Genomic DNA, 19626 nt, shown 5'->3' with positions numbered 1-19626 from the left:
ATCTATCAGGGCAACCTTCCAAGCATTTTTTAAATTGTAAAATGTCAGTATTACAGTTGTCCCCTAAAGTGACTGTGTACTGAAACACTACAGAAAATATTATTTTATCTCCCACCCACTGTATATGCAGAATAGGAGAGGATGCTGCATAATTCTTGGAAATGTCCTTTGTATTATAACAAATCATTTATCATGTTTTCCATCTCATCTAATGACAACCAGGTGTGTTAGCTTTATTAAGCCACTATAACACGGGATATAGAAGACAGTCCAAATGAAACCACTTTCAATTGAATTGAGCAGCTTGTACTTGAAACTTTTCAAAAATCAACTTTCTCAAACTCTTACAATGAGAACAACAGCCCATTTCGTTCGCATGGCTGCGCAAACAAAACAGCTCATTGGAACTCTGTTGAAATATATTCTGTATTTTACAAGAGTCACTTTCAACATTTGAAATGATATTTTATTTCAAATCTGATTTTGTGGGTTTCCTGGGCTTTTTTGGAGGAGGCAATGGACATTGAAGGCTTTAAATTCCATGTCTCTGTTGGTGTGAATCCTGACTGACCTTTGACACACAAAGTCAACATTTAGGGATCAGTTCTACCTACCACCAGGCTCCACTGTTTAAAGTGTTTATGTTTTAAAATATGATAAGAAGTATTAAGGTAATGAAGGGTACTGATGCAGAGTCATTCTCAGAAAGGAGGTTTGAAATGAAGAAATAAACCTTCAAGAGCCTAGTTTTAGGTCCAAACCCTAAACATAATCCTGAAAATTTGTAGATGTATTTGTACTTGTACTAAACTAATACAAGGATTTAGAAGTCTCAACAATTTTTCCTCAGTTCAAATTTAGTAATATATATAAACTTACAATATGAGGTTGGGTAAGTATTAAGTGAAAGAGTGACAAGTGATAATTATAGTAAAGTATGGAAGCTTTTAAAAGGTTGAGAATTCACATTTAAACAATTGTGTCCAAGTCTCTGGAAAGCAAATGAAAGAACTATGATGATTAGAGGTAAATTTCATTTTATCACCAATAAAAACACCCCATAAATGCATGGTACACCTTAAAAATATTTTACACTTTCTTCACAATATGTGCTCCAAAACACATAAATTTATAAAAAATACAATTCTTCTGAGGAATAAATGTAAACAAAGAGCTGAACTCACCTGAGCAGGAGGAGCTTCATCCGTACATTCATGAAAATCTATGGATGATAACAAGGGATCCATTCTCTCGCAGCTCTCGTGGCTGACGAGCGTGTCCGCACAGTTGGGCTGGGGGAAAATTACGTGACTCTCCCGCGAGTCCGCAGTGAGGGACACCTCGTGGGAATAGGTCTGCAGGAAAGCCCGCACCCCGTCCACGCCCACAAAGGGCGAGGCCCCCACGCCCACCAGCCCGCCGCCCACGGCCGGCAGCAGACGCGACGCGTGCCAGCGCCTCAGCCTGAGGGCCAGCAGCACGATGACAAAGGCAAGGAAGACGCAGGAGACCGCGGCCACCGCCACCACCAGGTACAGCGTGAGGCCAGACGCGTCCGGGTCGGCCGGGGCCTTCATGCTGTCCAGGTCGGCCAGGACGTCTGGGATGCTGTCGGCCACGGCCACCGTGAGCGTGACGGTGGCCGAGAGAGGGGGCTGGCCGTGGTCCTGGACCGCCACCACCAGGCTCTGCTTGAGCGCGTCTCTGTCCAGCAGGGCCCGCGCTGTGCGCACCTCGCCCGTGTGCAGCCCCACCGCGAAGAGCCCTGGCTCGCTGGCCTTGAGCAGGCGGTAGGACAGCCAGGCGTTCTGGCCCGAGTCTCTGTCCACCGCCACCACCTTGGTCACCAGGTAGCCAGGCTCTGCGGAGCGGGGTGCCAGCTCCACGCCTGTGGACCCGTCGGTGGGGAGGGCGGGGTACAGGATCTCTGGGGCGTTGTCGTTCTGGTCCAGCACAAACAGGCTCAGGGATACGTTGCTGCTCAGTGGAGGGTTCCCGCTGTCACTGGCTGTCACCAGTAGCTGCAAGTCTTCAAACTGCTCATAGTCGAACGTACGCAGTGCATACAGCACGCCGGTGTCAGAATTGATTGAGACATAGGAGGATAGAGGTGCCCCCTGGATCGTGTCCTGATTCAGTGAGTAAGTGACATGGGCATTGTTGCCACTGTCAGGGTCGTGTGCAGTCACAGAGAAGAGGGAGGCACCTTTGGGGTTGTTTTCCGGGATATAGGCTGAGTAGGAAGCATGAGGAAATGTGGGTGGATTGTCGTTGATGTCTGCCACTAGCAACGTGATATAAGTTTCAATAGATAGAGGTGGAGCACCTAGATCTGAGACCATCACTGTGATATTGTACACAGAAATCTCTTCTCGGTCCAAATATTTCCATGTCACCAATCTATAATAATTGTCTATCGATTTTTCTAAAAGAAAAGGTATATTATCATGTATGTAACAGACAACTTGACCATTCTTTCCAGAGTCTCGGTCATGCACATTTAAGAAGGCAATTACTGTTCCAGGAAGAATATTTTCCAAGACTGGGCTAAACAAAGACGTGACCATCACTTCGGGTCTATTGTCATTCACATCTTCCACCGAAATGAGCACTTTGGTCCACCCTTTCAGTCCCCCACCATCTTCAGCTTGTATTTCCAGTTCATAAAATGCACAGTCTTCATAATCTAGACCCTTTGCTGTTGCTATTTCCCCAGTATTTTCATTAAGCTGGAAAAACGGGGACTGTTTTTCACTAATTTTCCAGAATTTATATGCCACCTCTCCGTTGGCTCCCTCATCCGGGTCGCTAGCTCTTACAGTAAGCAGCCGGGTCCCCGGGGGCACACTCTCTGGGACCTTCATTCGGTAAGTCTGTTGAGCAAAAACCGGGGCATTGTCGTTTGTATCCAACACTGTCACTAGGATGTGCGCCGTGCTGGAGCGACGCGGGTCTGCACCGTCAGAGGCGATGAGGACTAGGCGGTGAGCGGCCTGTTCCTCGCGGTCCAGGGTGCGCTCCAGCACAAGCTCTGGGCTTAGGGTTCCACGGTCCCCAGTGTGCACGTCCAGGGAGAAGTGGCGATTGGGGCTGAGCTGATAGCTCTGTAGGGAATTCATGCCCACGTCCGGGTCTACAGCCTCTGGGAGTGGATAACGTGTACCGGGCGCAGCGATTTCGTTAATTTTCACTTCCAGGTTATCGGCCTGAAATTTGGGGGCATTGTCATTAATATCAATGACTTCTATTTCTATCCCGTAAAGTTGCACTCTATCCTCAACCAGGACTTTAAAGTTAACCAGGCACCGCGCGCTCTGAGCGCAGAGCTCCTCCCGGTCTATCCTGCCCGCGGTGACCAGGCTGCCGCTTCGCGCGTTCAGGGCAAAGAGCTGCGTCCTACCTCGGGAGACGATGCGCACTCCGCGCTCCTCCAGCTCCCGGGGCTCCACCTCCAAGTCCTTGGAGATATTACCCACGAAGGATCCTTTGACGCTTTCTTCTGGCACCGAGTAGTGAATCTGTCCTCTCCCCATCTCCCACAGCATGCCCAGGAGCGTGCACAGGAAGACCAGCTCGCGGCGTCCTCTGCAATTCTCTGGAGCGGCCATTTTTCTTCCGCTGCGGAATCCACTCAGAATCTTCATTGGTCATATGTGTCTTGTTTACCTTTTTGCCGCAGCTATGGAGATCCACTTATGGAAAGCTGGAGTGTCTCAAGTTTAGGGATGGAGTTTCGGGCAGCCCTGCATTTGGTTTGTGGGTTCTGGGGCTCTCTGTGAGAAGGGAGTCCTGATGGCATTTGGTTACATTTTCCTCCAAGTAGGTGAACAGCGGCGCTTAGAGTCCTAAACAGTTACTGCACCCACTTAGAAATTTAATAGTGTATGCTAGATAACTGAGAAAAAAACACGACTTGCTTTCTATAGTTTGTTCTGAATTTATTTAATGTGTCCCTGAATGAATGTTTTAAAAGTAATTGCCATGAAGCATGGGATGAAGTACAGTTAAGGTCTTTCAAAGTATTATTAAATGAGCAGATCTATGGGTTAGTATCCTCTTACTCAAATTTCTGGAATACATTTGCTCTTTAAAAAGTATTAATGTCTTATTTTTTATTAAGTTCTAAGCTTTAATGTAAATGTATCTAATATCTAGTATCAAGTAGGTAAGAGTGCCAGTTTTACTGGAAATTAATTTATTTGTACACTAAAATAGACCTATTGGAGATGATGTCGATCATCAGTTATTTTATTTAGCTTGAACCAAATAATCATTATAATAAGCGTGATAAGTTGTTGCTTTAAATTTTCTTTTTTAACTGACATTTTATTATACATTAATGATGTCCTCAAATTAAGGTGAAATTTTAACAGGACATATACGTTTACTTTCAAGTTTTATCTGAGCGTATTGTTTTGCTAGTATATTTATTTGTATTTTTCTATTTGAATAGAAAACACTTGAGAGGCTCGAATGAACTATGAAAAGCAAGTCCCCATCCAATTCTTGGAAAGATGATCATATTTTAAAGCAGACTTATTTCATAAGGTAGACATATATTCCAAAATTACTTTTATCTTAATTAGTACTGTGATTAGAAGAACCACAAAAAACTAAGGGACATATAATTATCACTAAAGAATTAAAAAAACAACACACAAAAAGCTCTGTTTTCTTGAACAGTTTGTAAAGTGGCCATTTACAAAAGCAGTTGCTAAGGGAAGTCTAGTAAAAGTCTGATACAATGTATTATCATCTTGTGTGATATACTTGCATGCACATAACTTCGGCAATTTTTTCCTAAAATTTGGAGAATTCAAGACTCTATTTTCCTCCCAGAAGTAGGAAAATGCCTAGAAGACCTCTATCTGTATTAGATTAAACTGGACTGCGAAAAATACAGCTCAAAAAATTATATGGAGGAGGGTAAGAGGAGCAACAAAGACAACCGTGTTTGATGGTGGAGTCCACAGAATGAGTTTTCATGAATATTAATCTTGAAAAACCTATGCTGCAAGTAGGAGAACATGTTTTTATCTTCTGATGAACATAATGGATGTACTGCTAAATAAAGTGAATTTACACACACACTCAGCACATTGCATACAATTACAATGGGTCCATATACATAAAAATCCAGGTTAAGATACCTTATTGTAGGAGCTTTTCAAACAAAAAGGATGTAAATAATAACAAAACATCTAATTAGAATGAAAACCGTAATAGTTAAATCAGCGAAGAAAAATACCTAATTTTTTATTATTTTTCTGTTTTAAAGGTTTACTTAAATGACTGCCTACTTTTATGTTTACAGTATGTCCAAGTGGAAAAAATCATCATATATTAAGTGGTAGGAAGATAAATTCAGGGAGAAAAATCTGATTAGCTTTTAGTAGAAAGCCTATGACATTGTCTAATGTTTCCCTTTGTCAATAAAATCAAACCCTCACTGCTCTGTGGGTCTGCGCCTCAAAACACACTTAAAAAGACAAATAATTGCTCCTACTTCAACATCCCTTGAAGAATGCTATGACAGTTTTTTGGCCACAAGACTCTCAAGACAATTTTTAGATCTGAATATTGTATATTTGTCTATGAATGTGGAGAAACAAACAGAATATAAACAGCAATTTATGCTTAAAGGAAACTCACCTGATGTGAAGCTGACTCACTGGAATTACAAAGTGGAAATAAGGCCCCCGATGAATCATTGAAAAGTATATCTTGTCCTGAGCTCAACTGCTCATTACATTTTAGAAAGTTAAATTCTGCCTTTCCAGTATGAGCAACACATAAATCATAGGAATAAGGCAAAGTCCCTTCGCTGTAGTTGGGGGGAGCCACAGGTCCAGACTTGACACACAGACCCGGCTGAAGGCAGCCCCAAGCACCGGGGCTGGACGACTGTCGCAGGCGCAGGGCAACGGCCAGAATCACCGCGAGGAGGAAGAGCACCGAGATCAAGGCCAAGGCCACCACCAGGTAAAACTGCAGCTCAGCCTGGGGGTCAGAGGGCGCGGGACGGTCGCTAAGATCCGGCAGCACGTCTTGGAGGCTGTCTGCGAAGACCAGGTGCAGCGTGGCGGTGGCCGAGAGGGGAGGCTGTCCCCCATCGCGCACAGCGACCAGCAGGCGCTGTCTGGCCGCGTCCCTGTCGCCCAAGGCGCGCGCCGTGCGCACCTCGCCCGTGCGCAGCCCCAGGCTGAAGAGGCCGGGCTCGCTGGCCTGCAGCACGTGGTAGGACAGCCAGGCGTTGTGTCCCGAGTCGGCGTCCACCGCCACCACCTTGGTGACCAGGTAGCCGGGCTGCGCGGCGTGCGGCACCGTGTCGAAGAGCGCCGAGCCGTCGGGCCCCAGCGCCGGGTACAGCACCCTCGGCGCGTTGTCGTTGCGGTCGCCCACCAGCACGCGCAGGCTCACGTTGGCGCCGAGCGCGGGCGAGCCCTGGTCGCGGGCCTGCAGCGTCAGCTCGAAGGCGCGCAGCTGCTCGTGGTCGAAGGCGCGCTGCGCGAACACCGCGCCGCTCTGCGCGCTCACCGACACGTAGGACCACAGCGCCCGCGGCTCCAGGTCGCTGGCCACGATGGAGTAGGAGACGTGGCCGTTGGGCCCCAGGTCGGGGTCGGAGGCGCTGACCTGGGCGATAGAAGCGCCAGGAGGATTATTCTCGGCCACATGGACTACAAAGGAAGTCTGCTCGAAAACCGGTACGTTGTCGTTTACATCGCCGATGTGCAGGGTGAAGCTTGAGCTGGAGGAGAGGGGCGGCTTGCCCCTGTCGGTGGCTGTGACGGTGACGTTGTACTCCGGGGTCTGCTCACGATCTAGAACTCCATCTGTCACTAATTTATACGTGTTTCTTGAAGAAGCCAGTATTTTAAACGGAACATCATCTTCTAATACACAAATAATTTCTCCGTTTTGTCCAGAATCCTTATCACGGGTTTTAAGCAAAGCAATGTGTGTTCCTACCTTGGTGTCCTCCATAATGAGATCTGGTAGAGATTGGAATATCACTTCTGGGACATTATCATTTACGTCTAGGACCTCTATCTCCACAGTACTTTGGGCAATCATCCCTCCACCATCTCTTGCTTCCAAAACTATGGAATATTCTTTGACTTCCTCAAAATCTAATGTATTTAGAACAGTAATTTCCCCGGTATTAGAATTCAGCTCAAACTCGGTGATCTGGCCCGCTTCAGTGAAGGAGAAGGTGATCTCGGCATTGACACCCTCATCCTGGTCGGTAGCCATCACTTGAAGCACCGTGGTGCCTGGGAGCACGTTTTCTAGAAGGCCTACCCTGTAGAGTTCTTGGCTGAACACTGGAGGATTATCGTTGGCATCAGTCACTAGGATCTGTATCTGTGCAGTACTGCTTAGGGATGGATCTCCAAAGTCCAGTGCAGTCAGGGTCAAGCGATAAGAGTTCTGCTCTTCCCGGTCTAATGGTGTCTTCAGTACCAGCTCAAGATATTTATTGCCATCTAATTTCTCTTTCTTCACGAGTGAGAAATGATCATTTGGACTGAGCTGGTAATTCTGTAGTGAGTTGGTACCAATGTCTGCATCATGGGCACAGCCTAAGATAAATCGTGTCCCAGACTTTGTGGATTCACTTATTTGCAGCTCAAAGAATTCTTGAGTGAATTTTGGCGTGTGGTCATTAATATCCTCGACCTCCACATTCACGTGATAAAAGTTCAGTGGGTTTTCAGCAACTGCCTCAAATTCCAGAGCACAAGCTGGCTTCTTGCCGCATATCTGCTCCCGGTCTAGCCTGCTGCTCACAAGTAACTCCCCGCTCTCTGCGCTCACGGTGAAGTAAGGCTTCTCCGAACTGACGCGCAGGTTCCGAGTCGGTAACTCGTGGACACTGAATCCCAGGTCCTTGGCGAGGTTCCCCACCACAGAGCCCTCGGGCATCTCCTCGGGAATCCTGTATCGGATCTGCTCCGAGAGCGCCGCGCAGAAGAACAAAGGCAGCAGAAAGGGAAAGAGCAACGGCCGCCACTCAGCCCAGCCTCTCTCCCCAGCGCCGCTCCCCATCCCTCTTGCTCCCCTTAGCTTGCTCACCGGCCTGGAGACGCCAGATTACAAGTAATCTGTGTGTTGCCGAACTCCGGAGCTCCGAATGGTCTTTATTTTCCGTGTGGGGGTCAGGGTCTCTACTTTTCCACAGGAGGAGGCGGTGTAAAAGGCTCGCGCTGGCAAACCTGAGATGGGCAGAGTGCGCTGCGGCTGCGCGAAGAGATCGCCAGCTCCGGGCTCTCCACTTTGGCCAACAGCGGCGCCCAGAGTCCGCGCGAGGAAACTGCAGCCTCTGCCGCTTCACTTAAGCATGTACAATAATTGTAATCGCGTGCCTAACTGACCAAAGTATTTTTGTACGTGTGTATATTTAATAACACAATTCATCGTTTACACGATTCAAACTTTGTGCTATTAAAAACGTCATTATCCTAACTTTCCGGGTTTTTAGGGAAATCACGTCCATTTAATACAAAACAGCTGTAGATTGATATAATTATTTCCTAATATTCAAATCCACACTAGTAACAGAAAGACTACAGCATAAACTTTGCCTAAACGATCTCAGAACACAGTAATTTTTAATACTTAGCAATTAGTAATATATTGGATAAAGATTTTCCTTTCCCTGTTTCTGTCTTTCTTGTTTTTCTTTACTTTTTGAGCACCTCTATGCTGATTCATTTCAATTAAAAAAAATACTGGTAATGTTGAAGTTATGTCTTCAAAAGGGCACAATTTATACTTACCTCCAAACCTTTCTCTTCTTCCAAATTAGTTACAGTGATTTCTTTATAGTAATATTACCTGATTTTTCACTTCTGCTATTTTAGCTAAAGAAATGCCCACAGTTGGAAAAGAGTCAATCCTCTGCCTCTCCTTCCCGTTGCACAATTATTTTCTTGGTTATGAAGTGTAACATCAATCTTCAAAGTTACCAAAGGAATAATATTTTGCTTTGCAACACAAAGTCCCTAACTGTGGTCTGTTGAATTGAGATACTGGTTCCCACTTCTGCACTTATATAATATCCCAGGATGACTTCAAATGAAAGAAACAGTCCCTAGAAAGCTTATTTGCAATAAATAACTAAGTTCGTTTATGGTTTCTCCCCTATGTTTAGAAGTTTTTTAAGCATTTAATAAATTTGTTTTGGGGTTTTCTTTTTCTAAATACCTGATAACCACATTTCTACCTTAATAGTAATATTGTCTTCATCCAATGTGATTATACATCTGCTCAGTGCAGAATGTATGAAATATACTCTCACCGTATTGCACAGTTATTTACATGCAAAATACTACAAATACAACACACTGCCAGAAAAAAAAAAAAAAAAAAGTCTTTTAAATTGACACTGAAAGGAGCCTAGGAAACAAGATTACCTTGTCAACCACCCCTTCTAGATGCTAACCAACTGATGTACTGAACTTTACGGGAATATTACACATGAAATATGGAAGTGGTTAATTCCAGACTGGTCTATTTCTCACTGAAGTTTTCAGCAGGCCCAATAAGTAAAATTAAGTACTGCTTGACCTGAGTACATGAGATAGTTGTTTCATAAAGCCAGCAACCCATCCTCCCACTTGGAGAGCCCACAGACATACTTCCCATGGCTGCACCACTAAAACAGCATCTTAGAATTCTGTGCTGAAACACATAACTGCCAATTTCACAAATGCCATTTATAACACTTGAAATGACATTTTGTTTGATGTCATATTTAATTGGTTTTGGACAATGACTTTTAGTGTGGCATTAGTCTCCACGTCTGTCACTGTCGGACAGATTTCATTCTTTAGCCATCAATCGAACATTTCACAGAGTTGTCTTTAATAGATGACTGTGCTTTAAATAGGTCAGGAAGTAACTAATACTTCAGAACCACCAAGTAGTGGTACATAGACTCAGGACACAGAAAAAACTTCAGACTGAAAAATATCTGCGGAAACTTTTATAGACCTGATCTAAAGAGAATCCTGAGAAGTCTGAGCTGTATTCTCCTGTTGTTAATCTAGTGCAATGAGAAAATAAAGTATAAAAATGTGATAGCCACTTATTCACAATCTTGTTCCCAGGCTTTCACTATGGAAATCATACCAAAATCTATGCTAAGAAGTGGTCCATGTTAAAGTATCACCACTGAAATAAAGATTAAACTTTAAAGTTTTTTTTCACCCCACCCTCAAAACCCTTGTTTCACAAAACAAAGAAATCTACACAAAAGATAATTCCTTTAGGGTATAAGGATAAATGATTGACTCACCTGAATACTTTGGGCTTCATCCGTACATTCATGAAAATCTATGGATGATAACAAGAGATCTTTTCTCTCGCAGCTCTCGTGGCTGACGAGCGTGTCCGCGTAGTTGGGCTGGGGGAAGATCACGTGACTCTCCCGCGAGTCCGCAGTGAGGGACACCTCGTGGGAATAGGTCTGCAGGAAAGCCCGCACCCCGTCCACGCCCACAAAGGGCGAGGCCCCCACGCCCACCAGCCCGCCGCCCACGGCCGGCAGCAGACGCGACGCGTGCCAGCGCCTCAGCCTGAGGGCCAGCAGCACGATGACAAAGGCGAGGAAGACGCAGGAGACCGCGGCCACCGCCACCACCAGGTACAGCGTGAGGCCAGACGCGTCCGGGTCGGCCGGGGCCTTCATGCTGTCCAGGTCGGCCAGGACGTCTGGGATGCTGTCGGCCACGGCCACCGTGAGCGTGACGGTGGCCGAGAGAGGGGGCTGGCCGTGGTCCTGGACCGCCACCACCAGGCTCTGCTTGAGCGCGTCTCTGTCCAGCAGGGCCCGCGCTGTGCGCACCTCGCCCGTGTGCAGCCCCACCGCGAAGAGCCCTGGCTCGCTGGCCTTGAGCAGGCGGTAGGACAGCCAGGCGTTCTGGCCCGAGTCTCTGTCCACCGCCACCACCTTGGTCACCAGGTAGCCGGGCTCTGCGGAGCGGGGTGCCAGCTCCACGCCTGTGGACCCGTCGGTGGGGAGGGCGGGGTACAGGATCTCTGGAGCGTTGTCGTTCTGGTCCAGCACAAACAGGCTCAGGGACACGTTGCTGCTGAGCGGTGGGTCCCCACTGTCAAGTGCAGTCACTCTCAGTTGCAGATCCCGAAACTGCTCAAAGTCGAAGGCGTTCAGTGCGTACAGGACGCCGGTGTCGGAGTTGATTGAGACATAGGAGGATAGAGAGGCCCCCTGGAGAGAGTCTTCAGACAGGGAGTAAGTGACACGGGCATTCTCATGGCTGTCGGGGTCGTGTGCAGTCACGGAGAAGATGGAGGCACCTCTGGGGTTGTTCTCAGGGACGTAGATGGAGTAGGAGGATTGGGAAAAGGTAGGTGGGTTGTCGTTGGTGTCTGACACACTCATGGTGATGTGAGTTTCTGAGGACAACGGTGGGGTTCCAGCATCTGTGGCTTTCATTGTGATGTTATACACAGAGAGTTTTTCTCGATCTAGGTTTTCTGCTATCACCAATCTATAATAATTGTCTATTGACCTTTCTAATTTAAAAGGCAGATTTTCTGAAATAGTGCAAGTCACCTCTCCATTTTTTCCGGAATCTCGATCTTGAAGGTAGAAAAGAGCAATTACTGTTCCAGGAGGAGTGTCTTCAGGGATTGAACTGCTCACAGATGTTACAGTCACTTCAGGGGCATTGTCATTCACGTCTAAAACTGTGATCAGTACTTTAGCCCTGGTCATACTACCAGGACCATCCTGAGCCTGAACTTCCATTTCATAGTAGCCCGATTCTTCATAATCTAGGCCTTCTAAAGTTGATAATTCTCCTGTATGGGAGTTTAGATGGAATATCTGCAGAATTTTTGGAGTTATTTTCCAAAAGGAATATGTTACTTCCCCATTGACTCCCTCGTCCAGGTCGACAGCGTTTACCTCGAGCAGTTTTGTGCCTACCGGCACGTTCTCAGGGACAATTACTTGGTACTGGGGCAAAGAGAAGACTGGCGCGTGATCATTCACGTCCACCACTGTTACTTGGATACGGGTAGTTCCGGTTTGGGGTGGGTGGCCGCCGTCAGAAGCTGTGAGGAGGAGGTGGTGAACCGCCTTGTCTTCCCTATCCAGCACCCGCTCCAGCACTAATTCTGGATGTTTAGTTCCATCGTATCCAGTTTGCACAACCAGGGAAAAGTGGTGATTGGGGTTGAGCTGGTAGCTCTGGAGGGAGTTTGTGCCCACATCGGAATCCCTAGCCTCATTTAACGGAAACCGCACTCCAGGAACTGTATTCTCCATTATTTTCACATTCATTTCCTCGGTCAAGAATTTAGGGGCATTGTCATTAACATCCATTATTTCCACTTCTATGGGGTAAAGATTCATTTTATCTTCCAGGAGTATGTTAAAGCTCACCAGGCACCGCGCGCTCTGAGCGCAGAGCTCCTCCCGGTCTATCCTGCCCGCGGTGACCAGGCTGCCGCTCCGCGCGTTCAGGGCAAAGAGCTGCGTCCTACCTCGGGAGACGATGCGCACTCCGCGCTCCGCCAGCTCCCGGGGCTCCAGTCCCAGGTCCTTGGCAATATTACCCACAAAAGACCCTTTGTCTGTCTCCTCTGGCACAGAATAGAGAATATGTCCTGCCCAGGCTTCCCTCTGGGTCCCTAGGAGGATGGAGAGCAGGATGAATCCTCTGTAGTCCTTACCCCTCTGCGGAGCCGCCATTGTAGTCCTGCTGATCTTGCTTAGACACTGAACTATCTCCTGGTGTGCTTCTGGATGCCAGTGCGTCCACATGGAGTCCTCTGTATTCAGAAAAGGAACCCAGAATCCAGGAGAATAGAGGACTGAGTTTGATGCAGCTTGGAAGAGAGTTTGTCTCAATACAGCGTTTCTTTGTGCTGTAGAGGCTTGGTGGTTCTGGCGGATCTTTTGCACTATTTTCTCCTGGTTGGTGAACAGCGGCGCTCAGAGTCCTCACTAAGTTACTGCACAATACTGAAGCAAAATAACTTTGTTCTGAAAGACGTTTTAGCCTTCAAAGTTCTTCCACTTATATTTCTTCAATCCATGTATCTCTAATATCATTTAAAATCCACTTTAAGGCACTGAATTAGTGCAGCAATGTTCATAGATGGGAGTTTGTTAATCTAGATAATTTTTTTAAAATCCTCTGTTTTGCATTGCAACTTCAAATGACTCAGACACTGTCTCACACTTAACTGCACATAGAGAAAAATCAGCCATTGCAGGTAAAAAGTTATGATTTATTATATAAGTGTGTGTACATAAGAAAGATGTTATATGGAAACTGTTCACATCAGAATATAAAGTTAGTTCAATAATATTGAACACATAATATGTTCTAGACACCACCATGTAATACTCAGAGAGGCAATTTTTTCCTTTAAAATATAGAGAGGTAATTTAATAAAGCTTTTATTTGAATGGAACCTTAGGATGATTTAGTCCACAACCTTCATTTTAATGATTTAAAAAATGAGAAGGAATTGCCTTGTCCTTGACTATACTGTAGTAGAACCATTTTCAGAATACAAATACCCTCACTCCCAGTCTTCTGCGAAGATAAAAGGGAATCATTACTGAGCCTGACTGATTTTTATGCTCAAAAAAGTGCCATTTGAGATTAGATGAAAAGGCAGGCAACAACAATCAGATGTAGAAGGAACTTATTGTGTACACAAGGCAGTAATTTGCAGATATTCATAAGAAAGTGGGTGTTGTCTTGACCACTTATTTTCATTATGCAATTCAAATAGCCATCCTATCTTATTCCAGAATGACTGAGAAAAAGTGGGCAAGTAGATTAGCCTTTGAGCATACATGTAGGACTTTTCCTGAGAGGACCCGTAGAGGCACTCATTTTTCTATTGATGTTAATGAAGTGAAACTCAATTGTTGATGGAACTGAGAACTGAGGTTACCCTCAGTTGGTAGAAATAAAATTCCTTCCACATAGTGCAGGAAAAAAGAGAGTGACCTGTTCTGGCCAGTCAAAATTCTTAATTTTAAGTGAAAATGACCCAGCAAGAAATAGCCTTGTTTTAAAAATAATTTTAAGTCCTACGGGAGTAGCTAGCAGTACCAGAAGACAAAACCAGAGTTAAAACTGAAAACGCTTAACTTAGTTCAGAATTTCCCAAGTAACCTATTTCTGCTGTCTGATGACATTGCTCCAAAATATGGGGAATACTTTGAATGAAACAGTTTCAATCTATCAAAATCTACAGTCACGTTTGCTTTCACAAATAAAAACCTTTCGTTCAAAGGAACCAATATGAGTAATGCAGATCAATTCCATAAACAGAAGTTAAAAACTATTTGTGTAGAAGTAATTTTGAGCCTCTTGTTAATGTAAGCAAATTGTAAGATCATGAGTACTTACAGACATTTTCAAACATAATTTTCATGTCTCAGTATTATGGCTCCCAATGTCATGATTTTTTTCTATCCAATAATTTAAAATTTATAGTATCATCTGACACTTGTTTCTTGTTTTACTTCTTTTAAAAAGTTTCAATTAACTTATTACTTCAGGTAACTTCTTTGGAGCTAAATAAATAAGATCTAGATAAATGAGATTATAGACACACTCTAAACATAAAGCCTACATTAGGGAGTAAGTGGCTGCATTATCTCTAGTAATCTAGTTTTCTAAGTTATTCCACAACATAAATTTAAATATTAAAGATATCTACTAGATCACCAGAATACATTTTATATAAAATGTAGGCCTACTATATAAAATTTTATAATATTAAAGGGAGTATGTTATTACTGATTAAGTAATTGGGAACAATTTTTACCTTCATTTGTTTACTTGCATTAAAAAATTCTATGGAATGTCTAATTGACTTTGGCACTGACTTATCTTCTCTCCTTTCTTTATAGAACTTTGTTCTATTTGTTTGGATTTCTGTTTAGGTTTTGATTCCCAGGCAAAGATATAGGCACTACATCTTTGTAAGAAATGTACAGTCTTCACAGATGAAAAAATATACCAATAATTTGGAAAATTTCTTTTCCTAATGCTTTGAAATTGAGTATATACTCAAAATCTCAGACTGCCTATTTTGTTAATAACAACCTGTATGTATGGCTTGTAGGTCAAAGAACCTCAGTCAGAATTTAGCAAATTCCATGACTGCCAGGATTTAATACATGAATTAATGAATATTGTGAGAGTTGAATCTGATGTTTTTGTCAATAAAATATTTTATTTATTTAAATGAAATGGTCATAGGTAATTCAGATTAGAAAATGAAATAAACCAGCCTACTATCCATTAGTTGAGCACATAAAATAATAAAATAAAACAGTCTACTATCCATAAAACTCAGTTAAGTAGCTTTGCTTATAAGAGTGGAGTGTCAAAATTCAGTTTAAATCATCCACAACTGGCAATACAATAAAATAATATTTATAGTCTCAGAGTGCCTGAAACAAATCTTAATATTTAAGAGACCATGTGAATCCCATGACCAATGCCCAAGATTCAACTTCTTTAAAATTATATACTATTAAATTCTGATTAAAACCATCAAAGAATTCTATCACAAATGTTCAAGCAAATCAGATTTGGAAATGTGTATGATGGAAATAAATTATAATAATTGTTTAAATATAAATACCACAATATTGATATAGAAATATGTATTGCCCTTAGCAGCTAATTTAAAGATATCAGCTCAATACTATCTTTACAAAGACTGACAATTTCAGTTTACAAAGGAGGTTATCATTTACTTTCAAGACATCTTCTCATTTATGTTACATGTCCATACCAAATTTAGATACACAAGTGGCCAATCCATTGTATTATCAGATCACAGAATCTTCCAGCTCAGGATTGGAGAAGACATTGGCTATCATGTAGCTCAACAACTCATCAAATTATATAATCTACTGTATTCCATTAATTCTAGGGCCATCACCTTATTTTTGAAAACAGCTAAGTCTTCTACTTCCCAGGCAATCCATTTGCTATTAGAACAAGGTTAACAGCTCAAAACATTGCTTTTTTTCTACTCACCAAACCGTAATTTCATTCACACATTTGAGCCACAATGAATTAGTTGCTAATCATTCTTCTAAATGACAACCCTCCTTTCCTTAAATATTTGAATAGACTTCCTACATGACAGAAGCCTTATTTTATCTAGGTTAGAAATGCTAAATTATTTTATTTGAACACATAATCATTCATCCTCCCACTCACCAGTCTTATATTTTTAGAGATATGAAACATTAATAAGCATATTTAAAATTCATTTCCATTTAAAAATACTATCAGTCATACAGATTGCACAAGACATTGTAGTAGGCACACAGCATTAGGTGCTTACCTTTACTTGATAACAATCAAAATTATAATGGTGAAGTCAACAAATACAACTACACTTTATAGTTTGAAAACACTTCAATGAAATTATTTTATTTGTATTTACTTTAATTATTTTATTTTCCCAGAGTTTGTGAGAGATAAAGAAATCTTTGTTATTTAAATTTAAACTTGAAAAAGATAGCTATTGTGACTGGCCCAGGATGAGTAACAGATAGCTCCAGGAGTATTATTCTGGTCTAACAGAAAGATCAGGCCCTGCCACAGACATCACTTACTCTTTCTTACCTTTCATAAAAATAATCTTTGACTCCTAAGTAGTAAAGAGGGAAAATCTCTCTCCCCGACCGCTATCACTTTAGAAACACTTGCTATTAATTAACAATATGAAAAAAATAAGATCTTGATATTTAACAGGCTGCAATTCAGGTTTTTTCACTTTAGAAAAATGTTCACAAGTCACAGAACAGAAAAAAACAAATAAACCCTGCCAGAGCAGATGTATGCACCCCAACACAAAGAGCTTTAGCAACAGGAGAGAGGTAAAGAAAATCTAGAAAACAGAAAATCTTATTTAGATTTTTTTCATGACATTTGAGCAAACTAAGATTTAATAATTTTACTGGTATGAAAGAAAAACCTCTAATTTATACGATTCACTGCAAAAGACAAAGAAACCTAACCAGTGATCAAAGAAAAATTTAAACTTTCTTGTTCAAATAAAACCAATAAAAGCAATAATCTCACCTGCCCAAGGGATTCTTCCACTTTACAAAATCCGGAATCTTCAGCTGCCAAGAGAGGCTCGCTTTTCGCACAGCTCTCCTGGCTGACGAGCGTGTCCGCATAGTTGGGCTGGGGGAAGATCACGTGACTCTCCCGCGAGTCCGCAGTGAGGGACACCTCGTGGGAATAGGTCTGCAGGAAAGCCCGCACCCCGTCCACGCCCACAAAGGGCGAGGCCCCCACGCCCACCAGCCCGCCGCCCACGGCCGGCAGCAGACGCGACGCGTGCCAGCGCCTCAGCCTGAGGGCCAGCAGCACGATGACAAAGGCGAGGAAGACGCAGGAGACCGCGGCCACCGCCACCACCAGGTACAGCGTGAGGCCAGACGCGTCCGGGTCGGCCGGGGCCTTCATGCTGTCCAGGTCGGCCAGGACGTCTGGGATGCTGTCGGCCACGGCCACCGTGAGCGTGACGGTGGCCGAGAGAGGGGGCTGGCCGTGGTCCTGGACCGCCACCACCAGGCTCTGCTTGAGCGCGTCTCTGTCCAGCAGGGCCCGCGCTGTGCGCACCTCGCCCGTGTGCAGCCCCACCGCGAAGAGCCCTGGCTCGCTGGCCTTGAGCAGGCGGTAGGACAGCCAGGCGTTCTGGCCCGAGTCTCTGTCCACCGCCACCACCTTGGTCACCAGGTAGCCGGGCTCTGCGGAGCGGGGTGCCAGCTCCACGCCTGTGGACCCGTCGGTGGGGAGGGTGGGGTACAGGATCTCTGGGGCATTGTCGTTCTTGTCCAGCACAAACAGGCTCAGGGACACGTTGCTGCTGAGCGGTGGGTCCCCACTGTCAAGTGCAGTCACTCTCAGTTGCAGATCCCGAAACTGCTCATAGTCGAAGGCGTGCAATGCGTATAGAACGCCGGTGTCGGAGTTGATTGAGACATATGAGGATAGAGACGCCCCCTGGAGAGAGTCTTCAGACAGGGAGTAAGTGACACGGGCATTCTCATGGCTGTCGGGGTCGTGTGCAGTCACGGAGAAGATGGAGGCACCTCTGGGGTTGTTCTCAGGGACGTAGATGGAGTAGGAGGATTGGGAAAAGGTAGGTGGGTTGTCGTTGGTGTCTGCCACGTTTAGGCAGATGAGCGTTTTTGTAGACAGAGGTGGAATTCCTTTGTCCGTAGCTGTCACGGTGATGTTGTACAAGGATACCTGTTCTCGATCTAGGACTGTATTGGTCACTAATCGATAATAATTGTCTACTGATTTTTCCAGATCAAACGGCAGATTTTTCGAGATGGAGCATGTTACCAGGCCATTCAGTCCGGAGTCTCTATCACACACTTGAAAAAGAGCAATTACTGTTCCTGGAGGCGTACTTTCAGCAACTGATCTGCTTCCTGATGTAACTACAACTTCTGGTACATTATCATTCACATCCAATATAGTTATTAAGACTTTCGCTCTGTCACGTAGACCTGGCCGATCCTGGGCTTCAACATCCAGCTCATAAAAGCTCAAATCCTCATAGTCTAGATTTGCAGAGGTTGATATTTCTCCAGTCAAAACATTCAAGCAAAAATTCTTTGAAATCTTCTCTGTTATCCTCATGAAGGAATACATTACTTCCGCATGGGCTCCTTCATCCTGGTCGGTGGCATTTACTGACAACACTGGGGTACCTACTGGCAGATCCTCGGGAACACTCACATGGTAGACAGATTGAGTGAACACTGGAGCATTGTCATTCACGTCTAAGACATTTACCAGAATTCGTGCTGTGCCTGAGCGGACAGGGTCACCGCCATCCATGGCAGTAAGGACCAGGTGGTGAATGGTCTCTCTCTCCCTGTCCAAGCTGTGCTCCAGCACCAGCTCTGGATATTTGGGTCCATTTGTTTCGCTCGATATGTCCACTGAGAAGTGACTATTTCCGCTGAGCTTGAAGCCCCGAAGAGAGTTCATTCCCACATCCGGGTCATAGACATCCATTAGTGGAAAACGTGAGAATGGGGCTGCATTTTCAAGGATTTTCACTTCAAATTCTTCCCTTGCAAACTGGGGTGTATTGTCATTTATGTCCACTATTTCCACTTCCACAGGATAAAGATTTAATTTATCCTCAACGAGGATGTTAAAACTCACCAGGCACGGCGCGCTCTGAGCGCAGAGCTCCTCCCGGTCTATCCTGCCCGCGGTGACCAAGCTGCCGCTCCGCGCGTTCAGGGCAAAGAGCTGCGTCCTGCCTCGGGAGACGATGCGCACTCCTCGCTCCGCCAGCTCCCGGGGCTCCAGCCCCAGATCTTTGGCGATGTTGCCCACCAAGGAGCCTTTGTCCAGCTCCTCAGGAATGGAGTAACGGATCTGCCCGGCCCCGACCCCCGAGAGCATTCCCAGGAGCGTAAATAGCATCACTAACACGTTGTGGCGCCGGCGCTTTTGCAGAGAGACCATTACTGCTCGTTTGGCATTTCCCTAGGATTATGACGAGGGGGAATAGGTTCGCATCACTTTTGTGCTTCTCAGAATTAGATGCCAAGATCCG

The 19626-nt window shown here is 44.7% G+C and overlaps 1 protein-coding gene across 10 annotated transcripts in view; it reads right to left on the bottom strand.

Annotated features, from left to right (window-relative positions):
- The window catches only part of LOC108392751 (protocadherin gamma-C4), a 153965-nt gene that overhangs the window by 94430 nt on the left and 39909 nt on the right, over positions 1–19626 (bottom strand). The window contains exons 2-3 of one of the 10 annotated variants that reach the window (XM_073221853.1): positions 18764–19556; positions 10304–11955 (exon numbers count right to left, since the gene is read on the bottom strand). The exons of 6 other annotated variants lie outside the window; for them this stretch is intronic. In XM_073221853.1, the coding sequence (XP_073077954.1) occupies positions 10304–11955; positions 18764–19556 (2445 nt within the window). 3 more of the 10 variants (XM_073221849.1, XM_037016272.2, XM_037016283.2) reach the window with 3 other exon arrangements.

Source organism: Manis javanica, chromosome 14, assembly GCF_040802235.1.
Source record: "Manis javanica isolate MJ-LG chromosome 14, MJ_LKY, whole genome shotgun sequence".
Classification (NCBI taxonomy): Eukaryota; Metazoa; Chordata; class Mammalia; order Pholidota; family Manidae; genus Manis; species Manis javanica.
Note: the sequence above shows the minus strand (reverse complement) of the source record. Positions and strands in the feature narration are given on the sequence as shown.